Source organism: Ceratotherium simum, chromosome 4, assembly GCF_057802395.1.
Source record: "Ceratotherium simum simum isolate JZ-2026a chromosome 4, ASM5780239v1, whole genome shotgun sequence".
Lineage (NCBI taxonomy): Eukaryota > Metazoa > Chordata > Mammalia > Perissodactyla > Rhinocerotidae > Ceratotherium > Ceratotherium simum.
In genome coordinates, this window is record NC_141903.1 from 3,798,849 (window position 1) to 3,820,440 (window position 21,592).

General features: G+C 39.2%; 1 protein-coding gene across 11 annotated transcripts in view; it reads right to left on the bottom strand.

Moving 5' to 3' along the window:
- Positions 1-21,592, bottom strand: part of NSD1 (nuclear receptor binding SET domain protein 1) — a 164,797-nt gene that overhangs the window by 33,909 nt on the left and 109,296 nt on the right. For all 11 annotated transcript variants that reach the window (XM_087429331.1, XM_087429327.1, XM_087429325.1 and 8 more), the window contains 6 exons: positions 18,650-18,725; positions 15,799-15,917; positions 14,714-14,857; positions 11,518-11,641; positions 3,011-3,211; positions 1,268-1,447 (listed from right to left, as the gene is read on the bottom strand). In XM_087429331.1, the coding sequence (XP_087285457.1) occupies positions 1,268-1,447; positions 3,011-3,211; positions 11,518-11,641; positions 14,714-14,857; positions 15,799-15,917; positions 18,650-18,725 (844 nt within the window). The remainder of the gene's footprint in view (positions 1-1,267; positions 1,448-3,010; positions 3,212-11,517; positions 11,642-14,713; positions 14,858-15,798; positions 15,918-18,649; positions 18,726-21,592) is intronic.

Below are 21,592 nucleotides of genomic sequence, written 5' to 3' on the forward strand. Positions count from 1 at the left end.
CACCACAGTAAACAGACTGGTGATGAATACTAAATCCTCTACTTAACGTAAACAGCAAAAATCAGGCTATGAGGAATGGAAAGAAAAGAAAATGTATAAGAAGGATAATATTGACTGTTCTAAAGGAGAAATATGTTTTAAATTGGAAAAAAGATATAAAGATATAAAACTTATTTTTCCTCCACTTTAGAAGATATTTTAGGAAATAATATCCCTTACAGTAAGGAAATATTTAACAGAAGTTCATTAATTCCTTCATTTTCCTGTTTTCTTCCCTTTAAATTCATGTAAAATAGGGCCGGCCCCATGGCTTAGCGGTTAAGTGCGTGCGCTCTGCTACTGGCGGCCCAGGTTCGGATCCCGGGCGTGCACTGACGCACCGCTTCTCCGGCCATGCTGAGGCCGCATCCGACATACAGCAACTAAAAGGATGTGCAACTAAATTCATGTAAAATTGATTTTAAAAAACCCACAATTATATGATGATATCATCTTCTGCAACTGTTTCTATCCAGATATCTACCCCTTTTATCTGGTTATATGCACAGATGTCTGGGGTAACATCACTTAACATTAAGCAATGGTTTTTTCTGACACTGGGACTTGGGGTTGATTTGGAGTTTGTTTTTTATTTCCTATTTTTTTACCTCCAGTTTTTTTTTTCTGCCCAGCTTTATTGAGATATAATTGACATATAACATTGTGTAAGTTTAAAGTGCACAACATAATGACTTGATATATGTATATATTGTGAAATGATTACCACAATAAGATTAGGTAACACACGCAACACCTTACATAGTTACAATTTTTTTTTTTTGGTGGTGAGAACTTGTAAGATCTACTTTCCTAGCAACTTTCAAATATACAATACAAATTGTTAACTACAGTCACCATGCTGTATACTACATCTCCCAAACTTATTCATCTTATAACTGGAAGTTTGTACCCTATGACCACATTTCCAACCATTTTCCAAGGGTGATTTTGTCTTGTCCTTGCCTTTCTCGTCTTTTTCTTTATTGTTTCAATTGTTTATCATTTTAAGAAAAACCACATCATTATTATTCAAAAAAACAAAAATAAAACTTCTCCCTATTGGGGGACAAAAACCAAGTTTAAAAGTTCTGGTATGTTATCATTAATTCAGGACATCACTTCCCAATATTTCGTCTAGCGGCAATGTGAAGAAACTATTTTTGTTGCAATTAAAATATTGTATTAATCTCTTTTTAGACTATTCATACATCAAGAAGTCATGTCTTACCTTCTGAGCATACAAAACACCAGCTAACATTAACATGCTCATGATTGCGGCAGCCTCGCCTGGGGGTAAAGTGATTAGGGCAGATGATACTATTAGATGCAAGGATCTTGGACCCGGCAGCTAGACAAAAGTCATTGGCGTGGTATGCCACAGGGCAGCGGACACAGCGCATCAGACGACCTGAAAGCAGGAGAAGCAGGAAAACCAGGGAGGAAGAAAACAAAAACAAAGAGATTAAATATAAAAACAATGTAGGTTATTCAAGTCTATTTGCTAGCACTGAGAAAATGTCACAAATAGAAGGAAGCACTACTAAGCAAAGGGAACCGAAACACCCAATTCACTATGAAAAGCTCAAATGGGAACTATGTGATAAATCGCCACAAGGAGTCAGATCCCACAACTGCAAGTAAGCCTGCCTCACCAAGGAAAGCCCTACTCAAACCACGGCCCTGACTCCTAGGAAACCTGGAATCAGCAGCAAACTAAATAGGGGGGGTGGGTACACACAATCAGAATAAAAGGCCAGCTGAGATGAAACACTAATGGTTGCTTTTTGTTGCCTGGTGATCTGTGATTCTTACAGCCCCTCAGGTAAATAAACCTCTCCACCTCTTCCAGGTGAAATATACCCTCTAACTTCACCAACTAAAAACCATTACCAAACCACCTAAATGCAATCTACAATAGCAACTGAAAAGGGGAAGGTAGCTGATGGTTAAACTGCAATTTTGATCAAGCAAGTTAAATTACTTGATGAGATCTACAGCAGGAAATCATCAAGATATTGCCAGTCTGATTAAAAGAAAAGTCAACACTGCTAATTTTTCCTGCTCAATCCCCTATGGGAGAAGTGGGGCCCTTTGGGCACACAAGCGTTTAACAGCAGAGACAGTATTTGGCTTTTAGGAAAGTCAGTAAGAGACCCACTACTATTGAACAGAAAGAAATGATTTTTTTACCTAGTGGAAACAACTTTAAAAACGTTAAGTTCACCCATATCCAAAGACAGTTTTGGAAACCGCAGCTCTCAACCTAACTATGAAGCAGGAAAAAAAGCTTTCAGGATAGGAGTTTCCATTTTAAAAAATAAAACAGGGGCCAGCCCTGTGGCGCAAGCGGTTAAGTGCGTGCGCTCCGCTGCAGCGGCCTGGGGTTCACCGGTTCGGATCCCCAGCGCGCACCCCAGCACTGCTTGGCAAGCCATGCTGTGGTGGCGTCCCATATAAAGTGGAGGAAGATGGGCATGGATGTTAGCCCAGAGCCAGTCTTCCTCAGCAAAAAAAAGAGGATTGGCAGATGTTAGCACAGGGCTGATCTCCTCACAAAAATATAAATAAATAAAAATAAAACAAATTGACACAAAACAAAAACTTGAATTCTGCATTATATCCATGTCTGTATGAAATCACAGCTGACAACCATAGATATAAAGGGTCCATAGGAGAAAAATACACTTTGATCTAATGGAGTAGGGGGAAGAAGACATGCAGGAGAACACTCAAACTAAATCGCACATAAAATCCAAAATTTAAAACTACTACATAAGGCCAGAGCTCCATAGAATACAATGTGGTGAGTGCTGAACTAGTCCATTACTCTCTTCTCTCTCACATAAAACGCTGGTACTCTGACAAAAGCTAGAGAGGCCACAAAGAGACATGCCAGACCGCATCTGTAAATATCCACTGTCAACAAAACCGAGGTTTCACAATTAGATTGGTCCACATGAGAAAGCGCTACCTTTAGATGCAGAAACACTGGCTGGATTAGCAGCATGGCAGGTTATACAGATGTGGAGGGAGCACCGGAAGCCCTTGTTCTGCATGACAGTGGGTGGGTACTTCTGGACACACTCTTCATGGTAAAACTTTCCACACAAGGGCAGAAGGCACCTTTTAACATCTTCCCCACTTTGCTTACATACAAAACAGGTATGGATTCCTGGGAAATAGAGAGAAGGTAACAAATTAATACCAGTTCAAGAATTCACCCAATGCTAAACCACTAGATGAAAAGTTAGTGAGTACACAATTCTGCAACAAATTCCAACATGGTGGGGGCGGGGGGCGGTTTACCACACCACCAAGCAATTCTCCACATCAGCTGGGTGTCCTACAATTCAACTCGATTTAGATCCCACAGGATAAGGGCTCAGTCCTACAAGACTGCCCCCCACCCCCCACTTCAGACGCCAGGCTCAAGTCTAGGTTGTCACCTGTACTTCTCACCCACTAACTATAAATCAGAGGTTCACATGACCCCCTCCTTGAGTTCAATTAATTTGCTAGAGCAGCTCACAGAACTCAGAGAAACATTTACTTACTAGATCACCAGTTTATTATAAAAGGATCTAACTCAGAAATAGCCAGATGGGGCCGGCTCCGTGGCTTAGCGGTTAAGTGCGCGCGCTCTGATGCTGGCGGCCCGGGTTCGGATCCCGGGAGCCCCCCGAGGCACCACTTCTCTGTCCAACGCGAGGCCGAGTCCCACGTACAGCAACTAGAAGGATGTGAACCTATGACATACAACTATCTACTGGGGCTTTGGGGGGAAAAAACTGAATAAATAAAATCTTTAAAAAAAAAAAAAAAAAAAAAGAAATAGCCAGATGAAAGAGCTGCATAGGGCAAGCAATGGGGAAAGGGCATGAAGCTTCCATGCTCTCTCCAAAGGTGCCACTCTCCCGGAAAACCCCATGTGTTCAACGACTCAGAAGCTCTCCAGGCTCCACGCTTTTGGGTTTTGATGGAGGTCTCATTAAACAGGCATGACTGATTAAATCACTGGCCACTGGGGATAGATTCACCCTGCAGCCCTGTTGCCTCTCCCAGAGGTCAGGGTGGTGGGACTGGAAGTTCCATCCCTCTAATCACATGGTCGGTTCCAGGGAAACCAGCCCTCACCCTTAGGTGCTTCCAAGGGTCACCATTAACATAACAAAAAGACATACAAAGGACAGCTTTAGGGCTCTCAGCACTTAGGAAATTCCAAGGGTTTTAGGAGCCTTCACCAGAAATTGGATGAAGACCAAATGTATATTTCTTAATATAAATCACAATATTACAGTAAGGAACTTTATAAGAGACTGACTGGGCACAACATGAACCCAGTGAACAATCTTCATATCACTATTAAGCGGTAAACTCTAACAATACTTGCTGAAGTGATGCAATAGGAAGTACACGTCACCTAGGAAACATTCTTGCCAAAAGAAAACTGCCCTTACACTAATCCAGACTCTAGATCTAACTGCAAGTTTCTAGGAAATATAGAAGATAGAGGAACACGTTAATGGGACACCTCAAGGATGCAATCAACCAAATTTAGAATGTGGAAAATTTAGCAGGACAAGTGACCATTGTCTCAACAAATGACATTAAAAAATAGAGTGAGGAAGGTAGTACTGTTGTAGATTAAGAGAAATTTAAGAGACATATCGAAAAATACGATACAGGGATCTTATTTGGATCTTGATTCAAAACACTATAAAAAGACATTTTTTTTTTTTTGAGGAAGATCAGCCCTGAGCTAACATCTGTGCCAATCCTCCTCTTCTTGCTGAGGAAGACTGGCCCTGAGCTAACATCTATTGCCAATCCTCCTCCATTTTTTTTCCCCAAAGCCCCAGTAGATAGTTGTATGTCATAGTTGCACATCTGTCTAGTTGCTGTATGTGGGATGCGGCCTCCGCATGGCCCGACAAGCGGTGCGTCGATGAACACCCGGGATCCCAACCTGGGCCGCCAGTAGCGGAGAGCGCGCACTTAACTGCTAAGCCACGGGGCTGGCCCCTAGACATCTTTGAAATAAGTGCAAAAATCTGAAAATGGGACTGGGTAGATGACACATAGGGGTTACTGTATGATTTTGCTACATATCGGATACTTTTTTAAAACTTGTTAATTGTCAGAAAGACCTTTTGAAATATATGAATAAAATGAGGCAGAAAGTTGAGAAATATTGAAGCTAAGTGACGAATACATGGGGATTCTTCACACTGTTCTCTCTACTTTTGTGTATGTCCAAGGATTTCTGCAATAAAAAGTTTAAGAAAAAATAAACAAACGGGACTACATCAGACTAGAGTTTATTCAAGACAAAGGAAACCAGGAACAAAACGAAAAGACAACCCAACAACTGGGAGAAAATATCTGCAAATCATATATCCCACAAGGGGTCCATTTCCAAAATATATAAAGAACTCATACCACTCAACAACAAAAAAACAACCTGATCAAAAAATGGGCAAAACAGTAACCATCAGCAGCTGTTTCCTGGTGGCCATTTTGACATGACAGTCTTCTCCTAGGTTGCTCCCCACCCCCCCACTTAAAAAGCTTGTATAAGTTAAGTCTGTTCAGTGAACTGGCGTAGAGCAAGTAAAAATATAACAGAATCATGTTGTTCACAATGTCTTGTGAGGACAGTGGTCTAGGTGTCAGAGCCACCTCTGTCACCCCATAATTCCCTTCTGGATATAGGCCTGGCAAGGACTCATGGTGTTCCATCTTGTCAGCTATTTGCAGTCCTCCTCTGGCCTAGCAGTCCCTTGTGCCCTTCTTCAAGCACCTAAATCCATCTGGCTACTTGTGTTTGTGACAGAAGCCAAAAAAGCTGTTCCTGTGTTCTCTTATTCTAACCCTCATTTACTTTCAAAGGATGCGATACGCATTGCTGGGAGAAGGAGGTTGTAATTTTTACTTATTCAAGTTTACTTAAGTATTTTAAGTATATCTGTTGGGTTTCCTAATTGTTGGTGATCTAAAACAAAAATAGTAGAACAAAAAATATAGTAGAAATAAGGAACAAAACAAAAATAGTAGAACAAAAAATATAAAATATTTTGATTAAAAACCTAAGGGGGGGCAGGTCCGGTGGCACAGCGGTTAAGTGCGCGCATTCCGCTTCAGCAGTCCAGGGTTCACCGGTTCAGATCCCAGGCACGCACCGACACACCACTTGTCAAGCCATGCTGTGGCGGCGTCCCATATAAAGTAGAGGAAGATGGGTACAGATGTTAGCCCAGGGCCAATCTTCCTCAGGAAAAAAGAGGAGGATTGGCATCACATGTTAGCTCAGGGCTGATCTTCCACACACACACAAAAAAAAACCCAAGGGGGCCAGCCTGGTGGCATAGTCGTTAAGTTTGCACGTTCCGCTTCAGTGGCCTGGGGTTTGCAGGTTTGGGTCCCGGGCATGGACCTACATACCACTTATCAAGCCTTGCTGTGGCAGGTGTCCCACATATGAAGTAGAGGGAGATGGGCATGGATGTTAGCCCAGGGCCAGTCTTCCTTAGCAAAAAGAGGAGGATTGGCAACAGATGTTAGCTCAAGGCTAATCTTCCTCACTACATACATACATATGTACATACATAAACACACATATAAATACATTAAAAAAATAAATCTAGGGACCTTTAAAAAAATGGGCAGATGTTATAAACAGACATTTTTCCAAAGAAGATATACAGATAGCCAACAGGCACATGAAATGATGTTCAACATCACTAATCATTAGGGAAATGTAAATCAAAACTACAATGAGATGTCACCTTACTCCTGTTAGAACGGCTATAACCACCAAAACAAAAAACAACAAATGTTGGAAAGGATGTGGAAAAAAGGGAACCCTCATACACTGCTAGTGGGAATGCAAACTGGTACAGCCACTATGGAAAACAGTATGGAGATTTCTCAAAAAATTAAAAATAGAAATATCATACGATCCAACTATCCCACTACTGGGTATTTATCCAAAGAACTTGAAATGAACAATTCAGAGACTTATGCACCCCTATTATTCACATTAGCCAAGACCTGAAAGCAACCCAAGTGCCCAACAACTGATGAATGGATAAAGAAGATGTGTAAATATATATAATGGAATACTACTCAGCCATAAAAAAAGACAAAATCGTCCCATTCACAACATGGATGGACCTTGATGGTATTACGTTAAGCAAAATAAGCCAGTCAGAGAAAGACAAACACCATATGATTTCACTTATATGTGGAAGATAAACAAACACATGGCCAAGAGAACAGGTTAATGGTTACCAGAGGGGAAGGGAGTTGGGGGGTGGGCATAAGGGGTAAAGGGACACATATATATGGTAACTGACAAAAATAATGGACAACTGAAATTTCACAGTGTTACAAACTAGTACGACCTCAATAAAATTTAAAAAAAAGTTTAAGAGAAAAACAAAACAATCTACCTCTCTCTGAAAAGCAATACAACGTAAGGGAAAGAGCCTACACTTGAAAGACCGACCTGAACATGAATCCGGCCTCTAGCACTTGCTGAAAATAAGAGCTCATTAAAATAACCCATTTTGGGCCAGCCACAGTGGCCTAGTGGTTAAGTTCGGCACCCTCCGCTTTCGTGGACCAGGTTCCATTCCCAGACGCGGAACTACACCACTCGTCAGTGGCCATAGTGTGGCGGTGGTTCACATACAAAAAGAGGAAGATTGGCAATAAAATAAACAAATAAATAACCCATTTCACCTATGAACAGTGAGATCACCTAGCTAATAATGATTTTAGGAAAATATTTAAAATACGTATTTGCAAAGGAGCAAACTACTGCCTGATGCTGAATAACTGGTATCCAATATTAAACTGGAGTAACCTAAATCAGGGTGTGGTCATCACACTGTAGGAAAACAGGGTGAGCCACAAGCAGTAAGAAATGACCCCCTTATTCCTACTCTATTCATCTTTACTAAAACTAGGACAAAATTTCCTAGCCTCAAAAATAATAACCTCTCCTTACCTCACACATCATATACAAAAATTAATTCAAAATAGATCATAGACCTAAATATGAACCTAAAATTATAAAATCTTCAGAAGAAAACAAAGAATCTTTGCAAAAGATTAAGATTAAACTGGACTTCATCCAAATTAAAAACCTATGCTCTTCAGAAGACATCATTAAGAAAATGAAAAAAACAAGCCACAGATTGAGAGAATAATCTGAAAAGTATACCTCCGATAAAGGACTTGTATCCAGAATACATATAGAGAACTTTTAAAACTCGACAGTAAGAAAATAAACAACCCAATCAAAGAAAAAAAAAAAAAGATTTGAACAAACACTTTATCAAAGGAGATGGCAAATAAGCACATAATAAGATGTGCAATACCATTCGTTATTAGGAACATGCACATTAAAACCACAATGGGGGCCGGCCCCATGGCCTAGTGGCTAAGTTCGGCGTGCTCCACTTTGGCGGTCCAGATTTGCAGGTTCAGATCCCGGGTGTGGACCTACGCCACTCACTAGCCACACTGTGGCGGCGACCCACATACAAAATAGCGGAAGACTGGAACAAATGTTAGCTCAGGGCGAATCTTCCTCAGGGGGAAAAAAATCCTCACTGAGAAACTACTACACATCTGTCAGAAAGGCTAAAGTTAAAAAAACTGACAATACCACCTGTTGATGAAGATGTGGAAGAACTGAAACTCTCATACATAGCCAATGGGAATTTAAAACCGCACAAACACTTCGGAAAATAATTTGGATGTTTCTTAAGAAGTTAAACATCACCTGCCGTATGATGCAGCCATTCTACTATTAGGTATTTTCACAAGAGAAAAGAAAATGTGTCCATACAAAGACTTGAATATGTTCACAGCAGCTTTATTATAATAGCCCAACCTGAGAACAACCCAAATGTACATCAACAGATGAATGGACAAATAAACTGTGATATATCCATACAATGGAATATTACTCTCTCATACCCACAACAATGTTGTTGAATCTCAAAATAGCTATCCCGAGTGATGGTTTCAGAGGTATATGTACACACACATACATATATGTCAAAACTTATCAAACTACACTTTGTGCAGTTTATTGTACATCAATTATCTTCAGTAAAGCTATTTTAAGAAAGAGAATGGGGGGCAGGCCGGGTGGTGTAGCAGTTAAGTGCGGGTGCTCCACTTCGGCAGCCCGGGATTCACAGGTTCAGATCCTGGGTGCGCGCCAACGCACTGCTCATCAAGCCATGCTGTGGCAGCATCCCACATACAAAAAAATAGAGGAGAATGGGCAAGGATGTTAGCTCAGGGCCAATCTTCCTCACCAAAAAAAAAAAAAGAGAGAGACAGAGAGAATGAACTACTGACACACATTAACATAAATGAGTCTCAAAAACATTATGCTGAGCCAGACACAAAAATCTACATACATTTTGATTCCACTTATATGAAACTCTAAAATAGATAAATCTAATGTGTAGTAACAGAAAGCAGATCATTGTTTGCCTGAAACTACAGGGGGTGGGGAGTGGTTTAAGAATCAACTGAGAGTAAGCACAAGGGAACCTTCTGGAGAGATGGAAATGTTCTAAATCTTCATTGTCATTGTGGCTCTATGGGTATATAAATTTTATCATAATATATATTAAAATGGGTACATTTTAGTAGGTCAATTATACTTCCATGAAGTTGATTTTTTACAAAATAGTTTTGCCTTAGATTAACCTGTTCAGAGACTATCACATCATAATAAAGATAAGACTAGCAAAACTACATCATTGGCACAAAAGGCAAGAAGATCTTTCTAAGATCAAGATAAAAAAGATATGCACACACATACCTAAAAATTTTTCTAAATTTCATTTACAGAGCTGGATGTCTCTATTTCCCATAATGATCAAAATCCCAACTGTGCAGAAGGCAAAATAAACCCACAACTATCTTGTCCTCCAGCTTTCCCTCCCACACTGCTAAAAGTGGCAGCAGAAAGATGAAATAAATCTGACATGGCTGTCTATTTACAAACACAAGTTAATTTGGTCACTTGTTTCTCACAGGGGCTACTCTAAATCTACTCGTCCCTTCAAGTTAGAAACAACTACCTTTTCCCATCATTCTTACCAAGCCAAGAAAACACTTTTTCGGCTTCCTTCTTTTGCCTCACAACTGCAGGGTAAATTCACATTTTACCTTTCTGTCTCTTCAAGATTATCCTCTCCTGTCTGTGTGACTGTACTCCACCAATTATTCCCTCTTCTGTTCCGGAAATTTATTTCCCTACACGGTTCTTAACCTTCATCCTACAAATACTCAATATGTTCTTCCTCTTGACCCTATAATATCTTCCCTTCAGCTACTGCCCTCTTTTCCATTGAAACCAAACTTCTGTAAGAAATAGTATACACTGCTACCCATTTACACTGACTTGTGTGGCATCCTCTGGCAAAAAGTCAAGCATTTTCTCACTACCAAAGACAACAGCCTCTTTTCACTCCACAACCTCCTTGGTCTCTCTGCCACATATATCCCTCTGATGACACCCCACTCCCATGGCTTTACAAACATTCTGTGATGAGTGCCTCCTCACCCTCCAGTAGCCCCTTTAAGTAGATATCCCCAGGTACTGTCATCAGCCCTCTTCTCACTCTACAGATGCTTTCTCTTTGAGCAGCATCATATCCACACCTATGGTTTTAATGATTTATGAGCATAAGATCTATACCTTCAGCCCTCATTTCTTCACTGTTTAAATGTTATAACATCCACATATAATGCTGAAAAAAGAACAATCTCCTTAGCACAGCCTGCGAGGTGCTTACAGGCTGGTCTCATCTAACCATTCCTAGTTTCTGAGTCAATCTGTATATTATAACTCTCCCAAAATATCTCTTTCTTTTTTTTGGGAAACAGTTTTATTGATATATGATATATACACAGAAAAGTACACACATCCTAAGTGTATATTCCACAAATAATCACGAAGTGAACACCCTTAATGTAATCACTACTCAGATCAAGAAATATAAAACATCACCAGTAATCCAAAAGTCCTCCTTGTTACTACCAGTACCTCTTCCCTAAAATATCTTAAACTTGGAACACACTGACCTATGCTTCCTAACCCCCAAATATTCCATACTTTCATTACTGGACCTTCTATCCTTCCCTTCCCCACACCAATTTGTATTTCTCTCTTAAAGCCAAACTCAGATGTCTTCCTTGTGTCACTGCACTGGCTCATCTCTGTTCACCATATCTCAGTACAACACTTTTTATACTACATTAATGCTGTATATTCCTTATTTATTTGGTATGCTTTTCTGAGGGCAAAGACCACACGGCACCTATCTCTGTGTCTGTAACAACTAGCCCAGTACTGCCACAAAACAGTGTCTCCAATAAATGTTCTTTTCCTGAAAAACTTAAAATTCAAACCTCTGGAGGAACACCCTTCTATATCTACTTTACCTGTGCGACATTCATTGCAGATAAATTTTCCTCTGGGCATCTCACTTAATCCAAGGCACTCAAGGTGGAAAGCCCCACAGCACTGAGCCTCACATAACAGCAGCTCACCAAGTTTCTCACAGTTCTGTTAAGAGAAAGAAAATAGATCTGTCTATAGAAAAAGGTTTCCAAAAATCCCAAGCAGAAGGCCCTCATGAAGGCAAAGATTAAGCAGCAGCTTTGCCAGAAATAAGAAATCCCACCATTCATTCAGCCAATATTTAATTATTACTTGCTCTATGCCAGGTACCACAAGGTCCCTGGCTCTCATGGTTCTTATATTCTAAGGAAAAAAAATATAAGTAAAAATTTAAATAAACAAGAAAAATATCAGACAATGATAAGCATTAGGTAGAGAATTCAAATAGCTACTTTGGAGTGGGTGATTAGGAATGGCCTCTCGGACAATGCTCACATGACCTGGAAGGAAGGACCAGGAAGGCAGCAAGTACAGAAAGTTCACAGATAGGAGAAACTATGGCATGTCTGAGAATCACAAGGAAAGCCAGTGTCATTGGACTAAAGTAAACAAAAGTTAGAAGTGGTAGAAGACGAGGTGAGAAAGAGGCAAAGGCCTGATGTGCAGCCTTCCAGATTATGGTACAGAGTTTCAGATTTTATTCTAATAGCAAAGATGAGCCATTAGCTAGCTTTACCAATGGCAGGCTGAAATCAGGTATTCATTTAAAAACAGATCACTCTGACTGCTACAAGGAAAATGAGTTCAAGAGTAGAAAGGTGAGGAGCTGGCCCTGTGGCCTAGTGGTTAAGTTCGGTGTGCTCCGCTTCGGCAGCCCAGATTCAGCTCCCAGGCACAGACCTACACCACTCATCAGTGCCCATCCTGTGGTGGTGGTTCACATACAAAAAGAGGAAGATTGGCAACAGATGTTAGCTCAGGGCATATCTTCCTCAGCAAAAGAAAAGGAGTAGAAAGGTGAGAATAGAAGCAGAGAGAATCAAGGAGGCAACTGCAGTGGTTTAAGCAAGAGACACTGGCTAGCTGGACTTGGGTCATAACAGTCCCAAAAGGGCTCCAACCAAGGTTTGAACAACCCTTGAGGTATGTCTAGAACCACCTCAGAAAGATCACCTTTCTGAGATGATCTCATCTAAGACAGGGTGTCTCTTAGGAAACAATGATCTGGATCTGTCGCTTTGAAAACGTTGTAAGATTTATGAAAATTCTGCAAATTCTCAACATTTGTTACTTTTTACCCTTCTAACATCCTGATTTGTTTCCTCACAGTGATTAGCAAAAAAATGCTAAAAATGAACAAGTCATACTTAAGCTGTAACACAAGAAAGGGGAAAGGTGCCTAGGCAAGTCTAGTATCTTCAGGAACTCAAAGAAATAGAACAGGTCTTAGCCACTTAACATCAAAGCTTAAATAAACAAATGAGTAAAGAGCTTTGGGTGAAAAAGGCCAGAAGCAGTCAGCGATTAAGAGGGGACTCCAAGGTCTGAATCAACCCGTAGTCTGAGCTAGTCTCACATGTTTGGCTCTCCCATTATCTACTATTCATACATAAAAACTGACAAATACCGTAAATATTATATATTTTGTTTTATATATTCAGAGTACCAGTGACATGAGTTTTAATGTACAATAAACAAATTCACTTTCATCACTTAAACAGGAAAATTTCAATTACAGTATTATGGAATAATAAATTTTTCACATTAACCACATGTTATGGACTAACCCTTTAACTGGGATGATCATGTAATTCATCCTTCAAACTGGGACACTTGAGAGTGAAAGGAGGCACTGTTAATAAAGTATACAAAGACAACAGATTTAAACAAAGACTGATCCAAACAAGCCAGGACCAGAGGGTCACCACACCTTTAATCAATTTTTGTTGATAATCTTTGTAGGCATAACAGTCTTTGCAGATTAACACTGTGTTTGGGAGCTGGTCTGAATGTGATCAACCTTAAAAACAGTGAAAACGAACAGACAATGAAACTGAGTTGAAACTAGATTGACCATAATAACATATTCTGGGCCTGGGTTAATTTTATATTTTAACTGTCGCAATTAGGAAAAAAAAAAAAGAAAAAGCCACAAATATCTTCAACTTTTTATATGCCAGCTTTTAAGAATTTACAAAGGTAAATCAAGACCATAAAAAGAGGGGCCGGCCCAGTTGTGTAGTGGTTAAGTCCGCGCGTCTCGCTTCGGCAACCCAAGGTTCACCAGTTCGGATCCTGGGCATCGACCTACTCATCGCTCATCAAGACGTGCTGAGGTGGTGTCCCACATAGAAGACGTACAACTCTACAACTATGATATACAACTATGTATTGGGGCTCTGGGGAGAAAAAAGAAAAAGAGGAAGACTGGCAACAGATGTTAGCGTGCCGCCAATCTTCCTCAAAAAAAAAAAAAAAAAGACCATAAAAAGAGAACAAAATCAAAGCATCCATTTACTCCCAAATCACATAAAGGCTCATAAAGGCTCTTTAACATTAAAGTGGAGTCACATCTCACGGAGAGGCAACAAAACACAGTGGTTAAGACTCTAAACCCAGATTGCCTGAGTTTGAATCCTGACTTCATTCTGTGACTATAAGCAAGCTATTTAACATCTCTGTGCTTCCGTTTCCTCACCTATAAAATGAGGATAATAATGGTAATCTACCCGAGACTGTTATGATGACTAAACGATGTAACATTTATAAAGTGATTAGAATGATATTCGACACATAGTAAACACTATGTAAATGTTTATTAAATAAAGAGAAAAATTAGGTGATAGATTCTCTAAAGTCATTACTTAAAAAAAAAAAAAAAACTCAAAGCTTAAATTACCTTTGAAAAATTCCTTAGAAACCCAAAGAGTCTCACACATGAGAGATACAGGAAAATGATCTTTGACTAAGCAACCACAGATTCATCTCTCTCATCTCAGACCTGCTTCAAGTCATCTATTCATGGGCAACAAGGGCAAGTGGTTGACCAAAACTAAATGTTTCTCCTCCTTTCTCTTTTTGTGGGGAGGGAGAAGAGTTAAATCCTTAAAAGGAAGGGACTCCAATGGAATCATCCAAGAGAATTTTTATTCTAATCATGACTGAGTCAAGAGATGGAGAAGGATTCTCTTAAAAGATAAGCATGCAATCAAAATGCAAGTGGGCAACATTTTCTACCTGACAAACATTCTCCTTGAGCGCAGCTCCTCCGCCTCGTTCACCTTGCAGTTTTTTAGATGCAGTCATCCCGTGGTCATTTTCTACACCCTCTTCAACAGGCTCCTTAGGGCTTGCAGCAGTCCTGTGTGTCATCAATTCTCCCTTCCAGAGAAAAAATAATATCCCACATCTGTATTATTGATGTCTCCTCCATCTGACCCCCTCCCTCTGGGCTGCTATTTGTCTAGCCATTAAGCACTTACAGATGTTCAGCCAATCACGCGGGCGGACTGCATGCAATGTTAGTTCTAACCCTGCTGTGATTGGGCGGGTAGTGGGCGCCTCATGCCCTGCCACTAACTGCTCTGAGGCTGTTCCACTGGAACTTTTTGAGCTGTTCCATTTTAAGGTTTCACTAAGGGAGAGAAAACATTCTTAAGTTTATTTGATTACTTATTTGTCCTTCCAAGATCAGTGTTTCCTAAATAATGCCCCCTTGGGCATTCTATTCAAATTGTCCTGGATAGAAACATTCTGTATCATAATGTGTGGTGATGACCTGACTTGTTCTAATTCTCTTTTAACCTGAGTTGGAAAGCTCGCTATAGCATCAATGACTGCACTGATGCTCTGCAAGAAAATGGTTTTAAATCTACCTTTATTTCCTAAAAGCCAACGTTTAGAAACATTATACTAAAATTAAGCAGTTGATGGTCTCAAGAAATAAGCAAATGAGTTTTCCCCCTAACAGCAGCAGTCTTTAAAGGGCAATATCTAAGTTCATTGGGATCACATGGTTACTTGATATCATATTCTCTGGTTTTAGAAAAAGTTTACTTCATGATGAAACAGTTATATATTTCATCTGGCACTTAGAGCGTAGGAAATGATCTTTTAAAAAGGTCATACCCACAGCTGTCATACGTGCCTTGCCTTATTTTCACTAGAATTAGGCTCTCCTTTTTCTCCAGGATTCCTTATAGCTATTAGTTGTTTCACTAGAACTCTATTCTTAAATAAACTCAAGGGAAAGAGGGATGTGGCCTCTAATGTGAAAAGTAGCTTCGATTTGGAAAGTCAAAAGATGAGGAACTGAGTAATACCTCTGAGCTTGTAGTTTCTTTTGATGAGTCGTCATTTTTCACTTTTTTACAATGCACTTTCGCTGTAGCATGCCTCTGTCGTTTCCGCTTTCTTGGTTTATCAAATATCTTGGTAGTGCCTATGACAGGAAAACAGGTGTTAACCTGCTGGCTAATCATGCACATGTCCAAGAACTCCTACCCTCAACTAAAGGGACCTCATAGAATTATGGAATGTTAGAGTAAAAACCAACCTAAAACCCATTTAATTCTCCAACTTTGTAGATGAGGAAAACAGGAGCAGACAAGAAAAGACTTACCCATGATTATATAACTAGTTGAGGAAATAGCTATGTATACTATATAAATTCTTCCTCATAGAGATTAAATAATAAATGTATAGGTAGGTTATTGAACCAATTTTATTTTACATGACTGAAACAAAAGATTTTCTAGCTCCTCAAAGGACTTTCATATCCTATAGATGGGGATAAAATGCATTTAATAGGAAAAGATACTAAAATCTGGCCTCCAAGATTAAAGATAGTAAATTTTATCACTACATGATCTAAAGATTAAGATGAAAAGTTGAAATATATATGATCTGGCTTATAGGAGGGGGGAAAAGACCTCCCCTAATACATTTAGTGGCTTAAAGAACACTCATGCAGCAGTACTAAACATCCAACAATATAAAATGAATGCATGGTCTTGTTTTGGTGGGATTTTTTTTTTTTGTAAGGAAGATTAGCCCTGAGCTAACATCCATTGCCAATCTCCTTCTTTTTGCTGTGGAAGATTGGCCCTGGGCTAACACCCACACCCATCTTCCTCTACTTTATATGTGATGTTGCCACAGAATAGCTTGACAAGCGGTACGTCAGTCCGTGCCGGGGATCTGAACCCACGAACCTTGGGCTGCTGAATGAAGTGGAGCGTGCGAACCTAACCGCTACGCCACCGGGCTGGCCCCATGAATGCATGGTCTAATCTGGCAAATTTAGAAAATGAAATTCCAGTTTCTCCCTCATTTTCTATTATACATATTTCAACCCTTTGGTATAGAAACATCAAAAGGAAGACATAAGAGAGAAAGAGATTTTGCATAAAATGTTCCAGGATAATTACACTAGGTATCAACATGAAGGCTAGACTCTGGAAAACTGCCTTAGTGCTCTCTTCTTGGACTACTTGATGGAGATGGAGAGGCTCTGTTATCAAAGCTGCTGATAGCCTATGACTAAAGGAAGAGTTAATACGATGGCAGGATAAAGGTTCAAAATTCTCACAAGCTGAAACATTTAGATGCAATTTACAAAGGATAAAGTGCAGGTTGTAGGTTTTACAAAAAAACTGAAGTACAAAAGTGTAGGAAAAGAACTGATACTATTTTGGAAGCAGTTTTTTTATTGTTTAAAGCAAGGAAGCAAACTGATGAACCTATGGAATTATATTTAAGCACAAGATTAAAATAAGCTAAGATACTGCTAAATTTACTTGCTGGAAAACTTAATAATCACGGGTCACATTTAGAGAAGTGTGCATTTAAAACCACGTGAAATATAATCTTCCCATGATACCCTTTGCTGGCAGACCACATTTGATGCAGTGCGCTCATATCTGGGCCAGTATTTCAGAAACGACACTGATCAATAAATGACATTGGCCAAGGAATGATCAAAGTGGTAGAACTGGCATGGAGAAAATCTAGGGTGGATGACAAGACAGTAGTGTGGCAATCAATTTGGTCAGGTCTGGATTTAGTTTCCTAACTCTGCCATCTCTTTCATCTTCGTGTTTCTTCTATAACATACAGATAATGTGGATAATATTGTCACGCTCTGTAATGCTTTAGATGGATTAGAAGTAACAGTCCTAAGCAAAGGACCTGAGTAAAGGACCTGCTAGAGTAAATGCTCAAACTATGATTATTATATCTGTTATTGAAGGAAGGGCTCCCCATTCTTCCTGTGGGCAGAACCAAGAGGACCAAGTAGAAGTTCCAGGAGACAGATTCTAATTTATTTTATTATTATTTTTGTGAGGAAGATCAGCCCTGAGCTAATATCCATGCTAATCCTCCTCTTTTTGCTGAGGAAGACCGGCTCTGAGCTAACATCTATTGCCAATCCTCCTCCTTTTTTTTCCCTCCCCCAAAGCCCCAGTAGATAGTTGTATGTCATAGCTGCACATCCTTCTAGTTGCTGTATGTGGGACACGGCCTCAGCATGGCCGGAGAAGTGGTACGTTGGTGCACGCCTGGGATCCGACCCCGAGCCGCCAGCAGCAGAGTACGTACACTTAACCGCTAAGCCACTGGGCCGGCCCCACAGATTCTAATTTAATCTAGAAGATTCCCAAGCCCTTAAGAAGTAACCACAATGGACTAGGCTCAAATATAAGTTCTCTTTTTCAAGCATATGCTCACTGACCAAAGGTCATAGATGTGATAAAAGAAAATAAGACTATTTGTGAAAGACTGGCTTAGATGACTATTAAATTCTCTCTTAATTAAGATTCCATATTTTCTGACCTATAGAAATAAAAACTGAATCAAAGCCAAGAAAGTAATGATGCCACCTGGAGAATTATCTAATAACAAAATTAAGGAGCTGATATTTCTCTATTCTTCCTAACATTTTCTTACTCTAATATAATTCTAATTCCATTTAACTAATTTTAGCATAAAGCTGAAAATGACAAGACAATTTTCTGGTGTCATACACAGTTTTAGGAAGCATATTTTGGGCAAATAAGTTTTAGAACTTGCAACCCCACTGGTCTTGCTTATACCTAACAACTTTTCTAGCTAACTGACAGGTGCTTCACACTTGTTTTTGCATTACCTTTTTTAAATCTTAAAAATACTCACCTCCACCAAACTCTTTAGAATGAGATGCAGCACGTGATTCAGTAATGTCATTCTCCAAGCGACCAGCTTCATAGCACTACAAATAAGTAAAATGCAACATGGTTTACAGAGGAATAGAAAATAAACCCTTTACATTATATGCCAAAAACTGAACTATCTATTGCCATAGAAACAGAATCCTGGCTGTTTTTGATAATTAAAAGAACAGTATAATAATGGTAAACGATTGAACAGCAATTTCACGGGGAAAGGTACCAGAGGAAAAAAAAAAAGTTCCGAAAGACTCAGCCACTACATACTCCTTAAAAAAAAAAAAAAAAAAAAAGGGCTTACCCAAAGACTCCCAATATTTAAAGCAGATACAGAATGCTGCTCTAATGGAAGTGGGAAAGAAAGAGAAAGGGTATGTACCCAGAGACCCACGATATCTCAAGTTCTATTCTACACTACCCTGTATTTAAAATCTACTTTCTTAAAACTGTATTTATAGCCAGAAGATCTTACACAGACTTATTTACTTGATGAATTCTAAATATGAAAAGCTCTGATTCATGGAATGTCTTTCTAATTTAAGTGGCTGGAGATTAATATAAATTAAAGCAACGTTAAAACTCAAAACAAAACACTTACTCATCAAGAGTAATTCCCTACACATTTTATGCCCCTACTACTAATGCTTGTATGAATTAGTTCCATTCTAAGAAAATGTCTCCTCCTACAAGAATAATATTCTTCATCATGACTGTAAAAGAAAATTTAGTGGCCACAAGAAGTCCACATAATGGATGCTATTCTTGCTATAAAGTTCCCGAAGTTCGAGGTCAAAACAAGATAAAATACAGCTGTGAATTTCCAAATGCTATGTATATTAATAAACCATAAGAATACAACTTTCCTCCTGTTCAATATAGATCAGATTCTTGCAAAGCTAAATAAAATGAAGGAGCAAATGTTAGGTATCCGGTTAAATAAACAAAAGACTAGTAGACAAACCCACAAAATAGATTTGCACAATTGAAAGAAAAATATCACCTATATTTTTTAGATAACCAATTTATAGATCATTGTTTAATACACCCAAAAGCTATGGAGTAAAAACAATTAGAATGTTCCCAAAACTACAGTCAGAGAATACTAGAGAAAATATTCTCATTTCCAACCTTTTCAATTTTGTAAGTTAAAATAGATATAACAGCACAAAAAAATCCATCTGGGGGCCAGCCTGTGGCACGCTCTGCTTCAGCAGCCCAGGTTAGGTTCCTGGGCGTGGACCTACACCACTTGTCAGCAGCCATGCTGTGGCGGTGACCCACATATAAAATAGAGGAAAACTGGCAAAGATGTTAGCTCAGGGCGAATCTTCGTCAGCAAAAAAAAAAATAAAAACAAAAAATCCATCTGCCCTGCTTAGAATGAAAAAGACCACAGAACTTGGTAAGTGCTTTGGAGCACGTGACTAAGATGACAGTAACTTACTTTACACACAGTCTGGCGTGGCTATGCATTAAGTCAGTGCACCCTTAAGATACCACTACCTCAAAAGATAATCCCTCTTTCTCTAACTCATTGATTGATCCATCTACAGACAGGGTGACCTGCCTGGTAACCCAAGGTGTAGTCCCAAGATGGAACTGAATCACAGCTTCGACCTGATGACAAAATATACCTCAGAGTAACCAGGACCTCAACTGTGAAGCTGACCATGCCAGATGGCAGGACTGACTCCTAAAACAGAAAAGAGGTCACTCTTCTCCAGAGTCTGGTTCTAGCCATTACCTAATCTAATCGAATCAAACATTTCTCTTTTTCTAGCGCCAAATCTGATGCCCACCTACCTACCAAAAAAGCTAAAATTCAACAGTGACAGTTATTACTTATATCTAACGCTTAAAAAAAAGGAGACCAAAATTATAGAGAGACAGAGAGAGAAGTTAGAGAGATATCAGAGATTTTTAACAAATGGTGCTAAAAAAAAACTGGACATTCATATGGGGAAAAAAATTCACTTCAAAATTCCATCCCCAAAATGAAGATGGAACAAAGTCTTGTACATAAAATCCAGAACCATAAATTCCTAAAAGGAAATACAAGAACATCTTTGTGTCCAAGGAGTAGGCAAAGATATCTCGAAATAGACACAAAAAGTATTTATCATAAAAGAAAAAGAAAAGATGCATTAAAAAATTTCTTCTCATGAAAGACACAACTAAGAAAATGAGTAAGCAAGCCTCAGACTGAGGCTTGTACTGTAAAAAATATTTACAGTACATACATCTGAAAAGGGCTCGCATCCCAAATATAAAAAGTACTCCTAAAAGCAACCATAAAAAAAAAGACTGGCCCAATTAAAAATATAAGTATGCTTGAACACAATAGCTAGTAAACACACACTATGGAGCAAAACATCACTAATCATTAGGGAAATACAAATTAAAACCATAATTAGATATCCTTTCACATCCACTAGAATGGATAAATTTAAAATGACTGACAAACCAAATGCTAGTAAAGATGTAGAGCAACTGGAACTCTTATACAGTAGTCCCCTCATCAAGGTTTTACTTTGCACGGTTTCAGTTACCTGTGGTCCAAAAATATTAAATGGAAAACTCCAGAAATAAAAACATAAGTTTTAAATTGGGTGCCATTTTGAGTAGTGTGATAAAATCTTGGGCTGTAGCTTTGTCCTGCCCAGGACATGATTCATCCCTTTGTCCAGCTTATCCACACTATATAAGCTACCCACCCACTAGTCACTTAGTTGCCATCTTGGTTATCAGATCAACTGTTGTGGTATCACAGTCACAATGCCTATGTCATTCACCTCCCTTCATCTCATCAGGTAGGCATTTTATCATCTGACATCATCACAAGAAGAAAGGTGAGTACAATACAATAAGGTGTTTTGAGAGAGAAAGAGAGACTACATTCACAGAACCTTTA